Raw genomic sequence first — 13158 nt, forward strand, 5'->3', positions numbered from 1 at the left:
ATCACGTAAATCCAATATTGGATCTTAATTCTAGAGCATAATCCTCATATCAAAGTTTGGATTGCAGGGATACAACCCATCAAATGTGAAAATCCAAAATAGCTCTCTCTGACTTGTGTCAGTGTCCACTCTTGGAAAAACACAGTGAAAACAATAATCTGTGTTCCAGAGCAGATGTTGGTACCACTCAAGGTGGTAAAATATAATCACAAATTGTAAAATGCATGTCTCTAAATTGTATTTTGGTATGATAACACTTGCTTGAATGTCAATTTAAATTGGGCCATAGGCACTAGTCCATATCTCACTCTAAGCCAAGTTTCAAAACCTTAATTAATTGATAAAATAATCTCACCTCAAGGTCCATTTAGTAGCTGTTTTTAATCATATCACATGATATTCATCAGCAGAAGTCTTTAAAGCACTGAGAAATTAATCAAAATTTTACCATTTCCCTGACAACTGAGCACACTCCATCTGCTGATGAAATTAGAAACTCACTCATAGTTTAGGCATCCAAGGTGAATCTGTTTCAAATGTTTTATCATGTTAGTCACATACAACAGAAACCCTCAAGCCACTGTTTAAGTCCTCTAATCCGCCCAACCTAACTCAAGCGTGTGTCCCTCCTAAATACAATAGTAATGGTTGTCAGATTCCTTTCAAATTCTTTAAGCGTATCCTTGAGGATATATCTGATCCTCTTGAGATGCAAAGTATCTGTCAACATGGTCAGCCATTGTTTGAGTGACAGTGTTTCAGTTATTTTTTTGAATAAATAACAAAAGGGGGATGCATTGTGCTTCATGAATGTGTCCATTTTCAAACATCACTGGAAACCCCAATTCATCCATGACACATTTTCCACACAAATGTTCAGTACTGTCAAAATGACAAAAACTTAATGTTCACTTGACACAAACACTCATCCCTTGTCAGCTTAACATAATTTTTTTAAAGATCACCATTTACAGGGTTTCAAACCTGGAAAACAAACTAATACACCGGGAGAACAGTGACAAATATGAAACTCTGAAGATGTGTTGGAGAAACACTGTAAAAAGAGTGCTGCAGTTGTGAAAGGAAAGGAAGGAAGGAAAACTCAACAACAAAATAATGTTTGCAGAGATTAGAATTTTTTTCAGTTTGTCAAAACATCATGCAAGCCTTAAAAACGTAAGTTTTAATCTTGCAAAACTTTTTTTTATTAGATTTAAAGTTTCAACCTTTCCAAGCTTTTTTTTCTGTTTCAAAATATGACATGCTGTTCATATTTTTTTTGTGTTTTGGGTTGTTAATCTTATACAGATTAATTTACATAATAAAAAGCTATTCTTTGCTCTACTTTTCGGACAAGGCAAAAAGGGTATGTTGAGTTCACTCTTATCATTGGCTTGTCTCAACTCAGGCCATGTTTATTGTTTATTGGGATCCCCATTAGTTCTTCCTGGGGTCCATATTCAAATAAAATACATTTAGTCAGCAATGTTTGCACTCGCACTTCATACAGTAAACAATAACGTTACAACATTAACATTGCATCCAACATTAAAATCACATCAAAACTCTACATAATATACAAAACATTAACACAATTAAGCTAGAACTTTTTCAATTGATTGACAGGTAAAACAACAATAAGTAGAGAATATGCAGGTGTTAGAGGAGCACAAGAAACGGACCACAGGGGTTATTACTGATGAGGAGAAAAAGACAATACTTGATTTAAAAAACATAAATGTCATTTTGTGTAAGAGGCGTTTTTTGACCAAAAGTTGCTTGAGCAAAGTGACATAATGACCTTGGTATGATGCAATAGATATCACATTACATTGCATGTAAATGTTAAAATGTAAAATCTAAATGTCATAGAAACCATACAAAATAAAGGATATGAAATGTAATATGAAATGTACAGTAGACTACAATAGACTGGGATCTTTATCAGACTTTTTTGATGAAGTTCTGTATTCAGCTCCGTTTGGAAAGACAAACAATTGCATTGAAAAGCATGAGAGAATCTGAAATACATTAATAGATTTTAATTTTGGAATGGTTACAGTCAGTTAGGCTTTGTGACATATGTATTTCAATGGCTGTTACTCAGGGTAGATGTCTTCACAGCTACTTTAGCACTTTATTTGAGTAACTTGCAACACAAATAACCTTAACTCTATATCAGTATTAGTAAAGTGAAACCAGTACTTCTACTTAAGCAGAATATTCTAACAATGCTTCCATTTTGGATTCTGGGCGAGAGATCACCTGTCAAACCACATCACAGGCTGTCTCGCAATTATGGCCATGCACTGACATCACAGCCAGCAAATTCAGCGATTTTAAGTTACCTCATGGTTTCACTCACATGACCTACAGTAACCCTAACAGAGAAACTGAGACGATAATGTTGTCTTTGGTGGTGTGAGAGGCATACAGTTTCAGATGAAGCTTTGTTTAAAACTTGAGAATATTTTAATCAATGTAAGATGAGGGCCAAGATATATGCATGTAAGGGCTCTATTTTTAAACTTTTTCAAAAGCTTTGTTTTTCTTAACAAATGGAAATCCCCACACTGCAGAAGCATTGTTTCCTGTGAGTGAGGCTGCAAACTGTATGACGCCACACACATACACACACACACACACACACACACACACACACACACACACACACACACACATACATGTTCACAAATTCACAATCTACCAAAACTATCATGACTTCTGAGTTACGATCACCTCTTGAAGTTCAGAATGGAATTCCCGCAAGTCTGAACACTTTGTGTTTTGGTAAATCATGAGTTATCACTGTTGTCTTGGCAACCACTGTACAAAACAACAAAACATGACAGGCTCCATTTTGAGGAAACTAAACACAGCAGATTCCCTACCCTAACCTGTAGCTGAGTCATTATGATTATCCTAACAAAAGATCATACAGCAACACTCAGTCTTGTCACAGATTATGAATGAGGCTGTGGCCTCGACCACATCCTGTCTACCAGCAGGCATTTACTCAACTCAACGTTATTTATAAAGCACTTTCAACACCACAAGTGGAACCAAAGTGCTGTACACAAAATATAAAAAAGAAACAGAAAAACAGAAAACAAACATATGACATACACACCTACAAAGCATTGTCAAAAGCTAAAGAAAACAAATAAGTTTTAAGCGCACTCTGAAAAACACCCAATGAAGGACAAGTTTTTAGAGACAGAGGAAGGTCATTCCATAGCCTAGGAGCTGCAACAGAAAACGCCCGATCACCTTTACATTTTATACGCATACGTGGAACCACAAGAAGCAACTGATCATTTGAGCGCAGAGATCTGCTGGATTGACAGCGGCTGATTAAATCAGTAACATACTCAGGGGCCTAGACCATGCAGAGACTTAAAAACGTACAACAGTGCTTTGTATTGAATTCTGCATCGTATGGGTAACCAATGTAGTTTAATTAAAACCGGAGTAATGTGTTCTCTCTTCTTAGTACCCGTTAAAAGTCTTGCAGCTGAGTTCTGAACAAGCTGCAAACGGGAGAGAGAAGCCTGACTCACACCCAAATACAATACATTACAATAATCCAAACGTGAAGACACAAAGGCATGAACAACCTTCTCCATATCGTTAAAAGTAAGAATAGATTTCAATTTAGATATTGATCTAAGATGGAAGAAACTATTCTTAACAACAGCATTGATTTGCTGCTCAAATTTGAGCACAGAGTCAAAAATGACACCAAGGTTCCTCACGCTAGACAGTTTATTCCCAGGAAACAACCCCAGGAAGTCAACATCCACACACCCCTTATTTCCAAATAAAATGATCTCAGTCTTATCCTCATTTAATTGGAGAAAGTTATTTGCAAGCCAGCACTTAACTTCTGCCAAACATGCATGAAGAGACTGAATGGCACTTTTATGCCCATGTTTCAGTGGTACATAAATTTGAGAATCATCTGCTTAAAGATGATACTGAATCACGAATTTCTCAAAAATAGAACCTAGAGGGAGCATATAAAGGGAAAATAAAATTGGTCCCAGTATTGAGCCAGCTGTGACCTGTTTGATCCTGTCTTACAAAACAGCGGGCAGGTTCAATGACCTTAAATTCATTTTATTAACAAACAAGAATGATCGCAATTCCACAACTTCCTCCACAGATTTATATAACTATTCAAAATGAGTACAGTTGATATAACCTATGTTAGGGCACTTCAATAAGAGTAAGACGAGGGTCGACATAGATTCTGTACTTACAGTCCGCCAAGATATTTAGAAATAGCACATGGTGGTGAGGGTTAACACTGTGATATTGTGATTTACAAGGTGATATTGCCACTGGCATTGCTCCCCTGGGGGAGGCTACTCATCTTCTACCCTTTCTCAAATCTCTGTCACAAAAACAAGGTCACATCACACATCACCCAGTAGCACATAACATTTTGTACAGGATGAATTGTAATAACTTTGGTGATCCCTTAACTTTTTCTCAGGTCAAACTTTTACTTTGGTTAGTCGCCAGATTCCTGCAAAGCTAATGACATTCCCATTTGTGTACGTTGCTGACATTAGCATTTAGCCGATATCACTGCTGTGCCTAAATACAGCCTCACAGTACAGCTATCATGGCTGCAGACTCTAAGTCTTGTTTATTGACTGATTATGACAAAGTCACTGCAGGTGTAAAGTTTACTGAACTTGAAGTTTAGTGAAAACTCTTATCTTTGTCAATACAAAATGTGCAGTCACCTCCAGTTGCTATTTATAATCTAGATAGCAGGGTCATGTTTGTATGTGATCACTTTTGCATTGTCTGTGACCGCATTCTTGAGTGACATGTAACAGTACGCCTGTTTCTCATTGGCTGAACCGGTCACACCATGTGAACAACTAGTATGCTGTCACATCACTTGCCTCATAAACTCAAGGTCATGACACCAGCAAATCAGAAGTGGAGCAGTGTGTTACTACTTTTAGGTCCAGGCTAAAATGAAGCCACACTGCTGTTTGCCACCTAGAACCATATGCATTGTAGATTATTTCATTAAACTTTGACAAATACTTGTTTTACATTCAGCCAGTAAGAAGTTAACTCCATGAGAACATTTAAGGTATCTTGTATAGTTCCAGAGAAGCTCTCCATCCTTTATCAGCAGTGTTCACTACTTTTACTGTTTTCTTAACATGTAAGATACACTTTTTACAGCTGACCCTGCTGTGGCTAAATGCCTAGACAGGCAGAGGCAGTCTGTGTAGCGATGTCAGGTTACAGAGCAGTTTGCTAAAGAGCTATGTCATGGGCAAGCCGTTATTCAGATTCTGATTAGCTTTTCTTTGAGACAGCTGCTGGGAACTTTTACAATAACAACTGAATGAAATCACTTCCTGTCACGCTATAAGAGTTCACCCCACCTCACCCAGCTTCACTGGCTGAGACAAATCACCAGATATTAGACCACACCCTGTTGCTATAAACACATACCGCTACTATTACATTTGACAGCAACAAAAATAAAAACAACTCTTGGTTTTAAATAGTAGCTTTTTATTGTTTTTGGCAAGGAAAGCAATCCACTATGAAACAGCTTAAACAGAGTGCTGATACAGAAAATGTGACATGATTTGATGAATGATAAAAAATACAAAAGAGACAGAGTAAAGAGAAGGACTCACAACGTATAATTTAAGACCAAATGACATACAATGACTGGACAAAACCACCTCACATGGTAATGCAATCCAATACAACGATATCTTCACTATATCTTGCTCCACAAAAAAACATGTATTGGATAGAATTACATTGCACACATTATTGCATCCAAACCTTGTATTATGTTTATAATAATTATAGTTTATAAAATAGAGATCATCTAAATAAATCTTAGCATATAAATATTATAACAAATAATAGAATATTTATATCCACATATAAATATTAGGTATCATTTAATATTTCATATTTATATTTAGTGTATTATCCAACAGTTTGAACAGAATATTATATTTAAAACCATCTGTATTTCTCTGTGCAAGGAACGACTGAAGTATGGTAAGAGGGGTTGCTGTAATGCTACAGGACACTGAAAGGGCACTCCCTGGTGCTGCATTATGAGTCTCGTAGCTTCCACAGCTTTGGTTCAAGTTAACACCAATACGGGGGTCTTGACTGGACCTGGGGAGGCAACTGCATTACTACTGGGCCTTGTTTCTCAAAGTACACTCGCTGGTGCAGCAAAGAGTCTGTCAGCCTCCACAGCCTCAAGAACTATTTATCTGTGCACCAATACATCACACCTTACTACAAGGCTGAGCCTGTTAAAATAATGTATTTGTACTTTGTTTGCAACACGAGCTGTGTTACCGAGCTGAGATGCTGCTTCGTTAAACGTAACGGAATTTTAATGCTGAAAATCTTTCTCACTAAACATGAGACTAATAAAACACTGGCGAGCAGCAAGTCCTTTAAGTGAGAGTTTGGCATATTACTTACAGAGCAAAGATGCATGTCAAACTGTAACTCAGCATCGGTCAAACTGACTTTGCTCTAGTCAAAAGTGATACAAACATATAGTTTCCTAAATCACATTAATGTACACATGATTGTCCTGAACTGATTATATATATATCCAGCAGTGGCATGTTGACATAATAGTAGTAGTGGATGTGGGTTGTAGGAACCTAATTAAAAACTGATTAGCTACGTTGATAGTTATTTGGGCTACTAATCCAATAATCTTTTACAGTAACATAATGTAAACGGTGACATGAATGCATAAGACAAATCAGAGATCTAAAATTTGGATTTAAGAGGGACAGGAGAAAGATGGTTCCCTACAGAGAGGGACGCTGCTACTAAAAGAACGTAGGGGAAACACTGTATAAAGCATGAATATAGTTTTCAGCATGAATATGTAATAATGCAGATTTAAGGGTGCCACAGTATATTTGCTAAGAAACTATTCTAGATGGCAGTCTACTTTTACATACTCCATGATAATAAATGGAGTTAAATTGAAAACCCCAGGCACATTCTCAGGCACTAACAATGTATCAAATCATGACACCACTGTAGCGGATAAAATGACGAAGAATGACGATGAATTTGATAAAATAATTACATCCCTTGTAGAAAGGTGAAAGGAGGAAGGTCTTCCTACTCATTCCCCACCTCCACACGAGCTGCTTTTAGGTCAACGTTCTGCGTCTTCACAGCAGTGTAAATGCATCCCAGCTGGTTACAGCTGCATATCCTACCAATGACAACGGAGCATTATTTAAAAACATGCCAGATGAGGGCAATGCATGTCATTTTATATATTGACGTGATTAAAAAATACCTGGGAGTTTTATCTCTGAATTTGCAGTAGCAGATAACAAGGAGCAGCACCACCACCGGCAGCACGATAACAACAGCAACAATAGCAGGAATCCAGCTGCGCGAAATCTCTGTCAGGAGAAAAGAGAGTTTGACAGTTAATCTACCGACAGACAACATTTTATTTCATCAAGCCCAATTGTTAATTCAAATAATGTCATTATCACAAACAAAATAGGCATTGTCTTTTAGCTTACTACAATGTATGCACTGTATTTGAATGGAAATCTACACAACTGGTGGCCTCTTACACTCATCTATAAAGAACACAAGCAATAAATAATCTGTGGGAGGCAAAATGGGCTTAAACATGCTGTACAGAAATGAATAAATCCACAGATTCATAGGTCTGAGGTCTGAAAAGGCATTCTTTGCTTTTGGAAAAAGCCAATGTAGCTTCTTAAATGACAAGTAATTGCTGTCTACCATCTATGAATGGAACCTCTGTCTGTGGTCTGTGGTGTTGCAATTGTGATTTCACAACCTCAAGCACTGGGCCTTCCTGCTCTCACTCCAAGTAAAACAGACAGTAGTACAGACACATGATGTAACCTTACATTAACAATAGTTACTGTAAGGTTTGCTTACACTGCAAAACACGAAGAGTGAGCGACTGAACAAACGCACTGCTGTCCTTTCAGCTCGCTTCAAATCATTTCTAATGTCTGATTCTTATCTCTTTAGATAACTGTTCATATCTGGATTAAGGATGTAACCCATATCTGATCCAAATGATTAACTGTAATATCATTTATGACTTTAAGTTCATCCCTACCTTTCGCTTTCTGATCCATTTGAAGAGCAAATAAAGTGCAATTGACTGTAAAAAGAGGACATTCTTATATCAGAACATAAACAAGAAATGGAAATACACATTTCACTTCAAAATAGATTAACTAAAACAATTACCATCAACAATACACAGTAAACTGTAGACCAAAATGTTTAAAATGACAATGGAAATGGATATAAGTTAAGTCTGACACGAAATAATACTCACCAGTACAGATAGCCGTGTAACCTGACCCCTATGGAGAAAAAACAAAGGGACAATACAGTGAGATTATTATTGTCAGGAGGATGTCTGTGTGCAGTAATATTTGTTCACATGTTAAAAGTGTAATACCTCTGAGACGCAGTTTTCTGCGAAGACGATCTTGTCAAAGCACTGTGAGGTGACGAGAGTGTTGATGGTGTTACTCAACACCAGATCAGGGTTTGCTCCCTTGTGATGTGCAATCACACCGTTCTAAAGTCAACACAGAAAGGGGGGAAAAAATCAGTCCGTCATGCAAATCATATAACAAAAACCCTCAGGCCCATGTCTGTTGCAACAAGGATACAGTGCAACAAGCTCGGCTATCACACTGCAAGTAACTCAACTACCAATGGACGTGTGAGTGATATTTTGTAACTAACTGTACTTTTTACTGCAGACAGTATGACATGCCATAGCACAGTATATAGCATCAATAATGGCTGCATTCCATTCAGGTGTGCCTGTGCTACGGCTTGGCTACTGTGCATGTTGACCTAGTGGCATTGCTTACTGGCACATTTAAATTAAATGGAACCATTAATGTGATAATAATAATAATAATAATGCTATTAGTTACAACACTGCTTTTCTTGCTGCGACAAACCAAAACATACATCATGAGAAATAGTGAAGAAAAGTGAGAAAACACGGAGCTATTCTGTCCTATCTAACTTACACCTGTCCCCGAGTCTGTCCACGAGTACTCGCACTTAGATGCATCGACACCTGAGGCATGAGACATGCCTGAGATGTTATACGTTGTTTGGTCATCATCAGTGACCGTGACAGTGCAGTTAATGTCCTGTGCACTGTGAAGTTGTAGTAAGCCACCTGTGGACAAAAAGACAAATACGTCACAAGAAGCAAGATTATGTTATGACATGCTCTTAGCATACATGGCTTTTTAGCAGTAATAAACTCCATTTCTTTGTAACATGTTGTAGCTTCCATAATCTGCACCCTCTAAATCGCAGGTCTATCTTCCTAATGGACTTCAACACCACTGTCACTCCCCAGATGTAACAAAGCTGGAAGTTATGCTAATACTAGTCTTCTTTCACAGTGCCTAATACATAATTTCCGATGTTTAAAAGACACCATAATCATATTCTGGGTTATTCAATAATTAATTCACAATCAGAATATCAATAAATACAGATGCAAATAATGAATAAATAATATAAAGGCATTCTGCCAGTAGAAATGATTCCTGTGCCTCTGAGCAGGACACAGTTTGTTCAACAAGTAACAGAGAGAAAACACTGCTGCTCAGTGATAACTGTGTGCCTTAGCCTAGTACTGGCACGGTGCACGTGTGCAGATGCAGACACAAACTCCATAAAAACGTCTCTACAGCTGTTAAAGTCGACTGACAACTGATCCAGCTGTGATCAGCTACCAAGTCGCTGTGGGAGGGTCATACGACGTATATGTTGAGTTTTCCTGTGCTTCTCCATGCATCTCCCATAGGCTTCAACAGAACCGGCCCCAAGCAGCAGAGCATTAGAACGGTGTGATGACGTCATAACCCTTCCTGCTGTTTTTGTTTCCGCGTTCTTTCAGCTACGGCTACGTAAAAAAAACGTCATCGTCAAGCTAAGCTCATCAAATGAACCGGCTAAAACTGCCCTCCCCTCTCCCCTCCTAATGTGCGAGTGTTGTTAAACACGAGAAATGCCTTGAACAACATGGACCGACAATGAAAATATATCGAACATTTCTGACAGAGAAGAAAGCACTTTATCCGTATATTTTAGGCTCGATATACAAATTAAATGTTTAAAAAAAATACTTGAAGCGCTACATAGAACATACACAAACTTCTTCTGACAGGTAACATACTCCGAGTGAACTAACCGAGCGTTTAACACCCGACTGCTAAAATGGCGCTATATGACAAGCTTCCTTCTAAAACAATATTTTATGCCATACATCGTTCATTGTGTTCATCCTCATCAAACAATCTGAGTACCTGTTAGTTGACGCGCGCCGAGTGATGCAATAAAATAGTTTTGAGTGAGAAGTTCTGAGTAAGCAGATTAACTTTGAACACTTTGAAGTCTTTGCTTCTCTGCTGTGCATGTTACAGATATGGTTTCAATTAATCATCGAAATGGAACACTACTCACACAAAAATAAGCACCACGCCACGATACGCATCCTCCCCGCTGCCGAGCTGTCTTCTGCACAATCCATCAAGTTAGATTGGAAAACCGGCCCGACCAAATATTATTTTAATTATTATATATTTTTCAAAATAAAACGCGCTGTGTTTCTCCCATAGGAAGAACACGTGTGTAGACTTGTGGCTTGAGTAATATGAAATATAATTCCATTATATTATATTATTATTTCTCCTGTTAATATTTCAATAGCGTACTTACTTACTCCATTTTCAGTGTCCTGAATGTTTTAATGTAGCTCTCTCCCAAAGTGCATAATAAATCATACTTTTATTTTGAAAGTCCTTTTTCCTGCTGATGCAAGGTGTGAGTAATTTGATTCTGTGATCACGAGATGTGTGTAATGTACCAATAGTGATATGGACTGTTTTATTTGACAGGTTTTTTTTTTTTTTTTTTTTTTTTACATCCGTCTCACCTTTTAGGTCGAGTAATTTATTTTCCAAAAGTTTCGAGAGATCTACGGTATATGTGTCTTAAGTATTGCACTGACATCAAAAGCGTCCAAAATAACTCCGCTTAAATATAGCAGACAAATTAAATGTATTACGAGAAACAACACTGCTACATGGGGATACCTGCAAACTATTTGTGTGCATTACTTTAACGATGTAGCCTACTGTTTAGGACCTGAACTGCCAAAATCAAAAATAAATAAATGACTCAATAAATTAATATGCCATTAAATGCACGAAAAATAATATTAAAGTGAATGTAGGCACTAAGTAATTTATAAAATGTGACACAAATTGATATTTCTGATTTAATTTGCTTCTATATTTATTTACATTTGTATTAAGTCCCCTATTTATTTACTTCCCATTTAATTTTATTTATTAATTAGTTCATTCATTTTTTTATTCATTTATTAATTTAAGTGTATTTATTTATGTATGTATTATTTTCCCTATTTATTTCTGTCGTTTCTTTTTACATTTCTTTATGCATTTCTGCTTCATTATGCAAATGAGGGGGCGTGTTATGGGGTCAACTTTTCACCTTTTGGTTGATGACATCAGCTGACTGCTGCTAACTGTAACGTTAGCTGCCCTCAGCTAGTTAGCCGTGCAAATAACTGACATTGAAGGTGTTAACTTATGCTAAATGCATAATTGTGCAGTGTGCAGTCTTTTATTAACCCCAAACAGTGTTTAAAAAATAAACACTGTCAGTTTTCTTGTTCGGTTATTTTTGTCTTAATCAAATTTCAGTCGTTTAAGCTACACTCAAGTTTTAGCTAGCTATTTACACTAAATTTGTAGCTAAGTAACTGTCCATGACTGAAGACTTGGAATAAAAAGGCTTCCAAAGACTTTCAAATGGTTTATTGGATTACTTTTGTCTTTCTTATTGTAATTTTAATTATTTACACTCAAATTTGATACAAATTTACACAAAATCTATGATTTCAAACTTTCATCTCTCAGCGGCTAACATTAACGTTAGCTAATAAGCTAATTACCCAAAGGACAGGAGTGATCAAATGTTTAAAAAACTTTAAAAGGCTTCAAAATTATTTTAAAGGGTTAATATTCTTACGCTTAATTGAACTGGGGTCAGTCGCTGGTCCTTCGGGGTTCCTTGTCCGTGGGTGGTTTCTGTAGCCACTAGCTAGCAACTTGTCAAATATTTTAACAACTTTATAGTGTATACACTGCTTTTTGGATGTATTCACAATTCTATGTTTTATTTTAGTTTAGTGGTTTATTTTTATTTTATTTACAGCCTTTAAGCTAAACTTGGAGCCTGACTAATGGTTCATGTTGTAATTGTAGCTTCAGCAACAATTTAATGGTCTCTGTCAGCCATTTTAAAGAGCTATGGCAGATAAATGGAAATCCAAGGGTGACACACAGTGGAAATATGTAGTTAGCTGACAAAATTGTTAGCTGTAGCCCTTTTCGTTAGTCAAATATGTGGTTAGACCTGCTGTAGTGAACACATTTTAATTAAAATGAGCAGCGGATAAACCCGCAGTTGTATAGTGCTGTCTGTTATTATAGCCTAATCAGTTTTGACATAACTTCACTTACAAAATATTGCTTCAAACATTTAAAGAGAACAAATTCTTGGCTAACCTCACCTGGGAGCTGCCGTTGAATAGGTGACTGTCTATGCAGCACACTTCTTCCTCAAAATCAAAAGGCCTTATAGTCTTTTCACTTCATTTTGTTAGTTCAGCTCTTCATTAGCGACCTCTTTAGTTTAGAATATCAGCCATCACCTCCATAAACATGAAATCACATGATTCTGACAAGAAATAAAAGTTACCTAAAACCTCCTTACACTGTAGGAGTTTGAGAGTGCACGTGTTTGTGCACGCTATTATATAAACAATTATTTTTCCCCCCGACATGCTTCTGTGTATTTTGCTCATGGAGTTTTTATTAGTAACTTGCTGAATAGATTTGTGCTATTAAAACAATAACTTTTACATTACAGCATTACAACTACCACCCGTACAATGACTGCAGGTGTTTTGCATTCACATCTTGTCACCAATGTGATGGATTACAGTCTGGTGATCTGAATATTTCCAGATGGATGATGTGC

General features: G+C 37.0%; 1 protein-coding gene across 4 annotated transcripts; it reads right to left on the reverse strand.

Moving 5' to 3' along the window:
• Positions 1 to 5529: 5529 nt before the first annotated feature.
• LOC122861982 lies at positions 5530 to 10697 on the reverse strand. 4 transcript variants are annotated; one of them, XM_044167121.1, is made up of 7 exons: positions 10552 to 10697; positions 9099 to 9253; positions 8510 to 8632; positions 8384 to 8411; positions 8159 to 8203; positions 7346 to 7454; positions 5530 to 7258 (listed from the first exon to the last, which is right to left on the reverse strand). In XM_044167121.1, exons 1-7 carry the CDS (start codon positions 10616 to 10618, stop codon positions 7162 to 7164), a joined length of 624 nt encoding a protein of 207 aa, XP_044023056.1. In that variant the 5' UTR covers positions 10619 to 10697; the 3' UTR covers positions 5530 to 7161. The 4 variants fall into 4 exon arrangements, with proteins under 4 accessions (XP_044023056.1, XP_044023058.1, XP_044023057.1 ...); XM_044167123.1 differs by lacking the exon at positions 10552 to 10697 and adding an exon at positions 10395 to 10532; XM_044167122.1 differs by lacking the exon at positions 10552 to 10697 and adding an exon at positions 10238 to 10331.
• Between the last annotated feature and the right edge of the window lie 2461 nt (positions 10698 to 13158).

Source organism: Siniperca chuatsi, linkage group LG15 (genome assembly GCF_020085105.1).
Source record: "Siniperca chuatsi isolate FFG_IHB_CAS linkage group LG15, ASM2008510v1, whole genome shotgun sequence".
Classification (NCBI taxonomy): domain Eukaryota; kingdom Metazoa; phylum Chordata; class Actinopteri; order Centrarchiformes; family Sinipercidae; genus Siniperca; species Siniperca chuatsi.

What these genes read in the sequence shown, in the direction of transcription:
- LOC122861982 (XM_044167120.1), bottom strand. Translation starts at nt 9,948, where the DNA reads ATGACGTCATCACACCGTTCTAATGCTCTGCTGCTTGGGGCCGGTTCT. An exon ending in CAGAAAACTGCGTCTCAGAG is followed by an intron (nt 8,412 to 8,509) that starts GTATTACACTTT and finishes TTTTCTCCATAG; the next exon opens with GGGTCAGGTTACACGGCTAT. An exon ending in AATGGATCAGAAAGCGAAAG is followed by an intron (nt 7,455 to 8,158) that starts GTAGGGATGAAC and finishes TTCTCCTGACAG; the next exon opens with AGATTTCGCGCAGCTGGATT.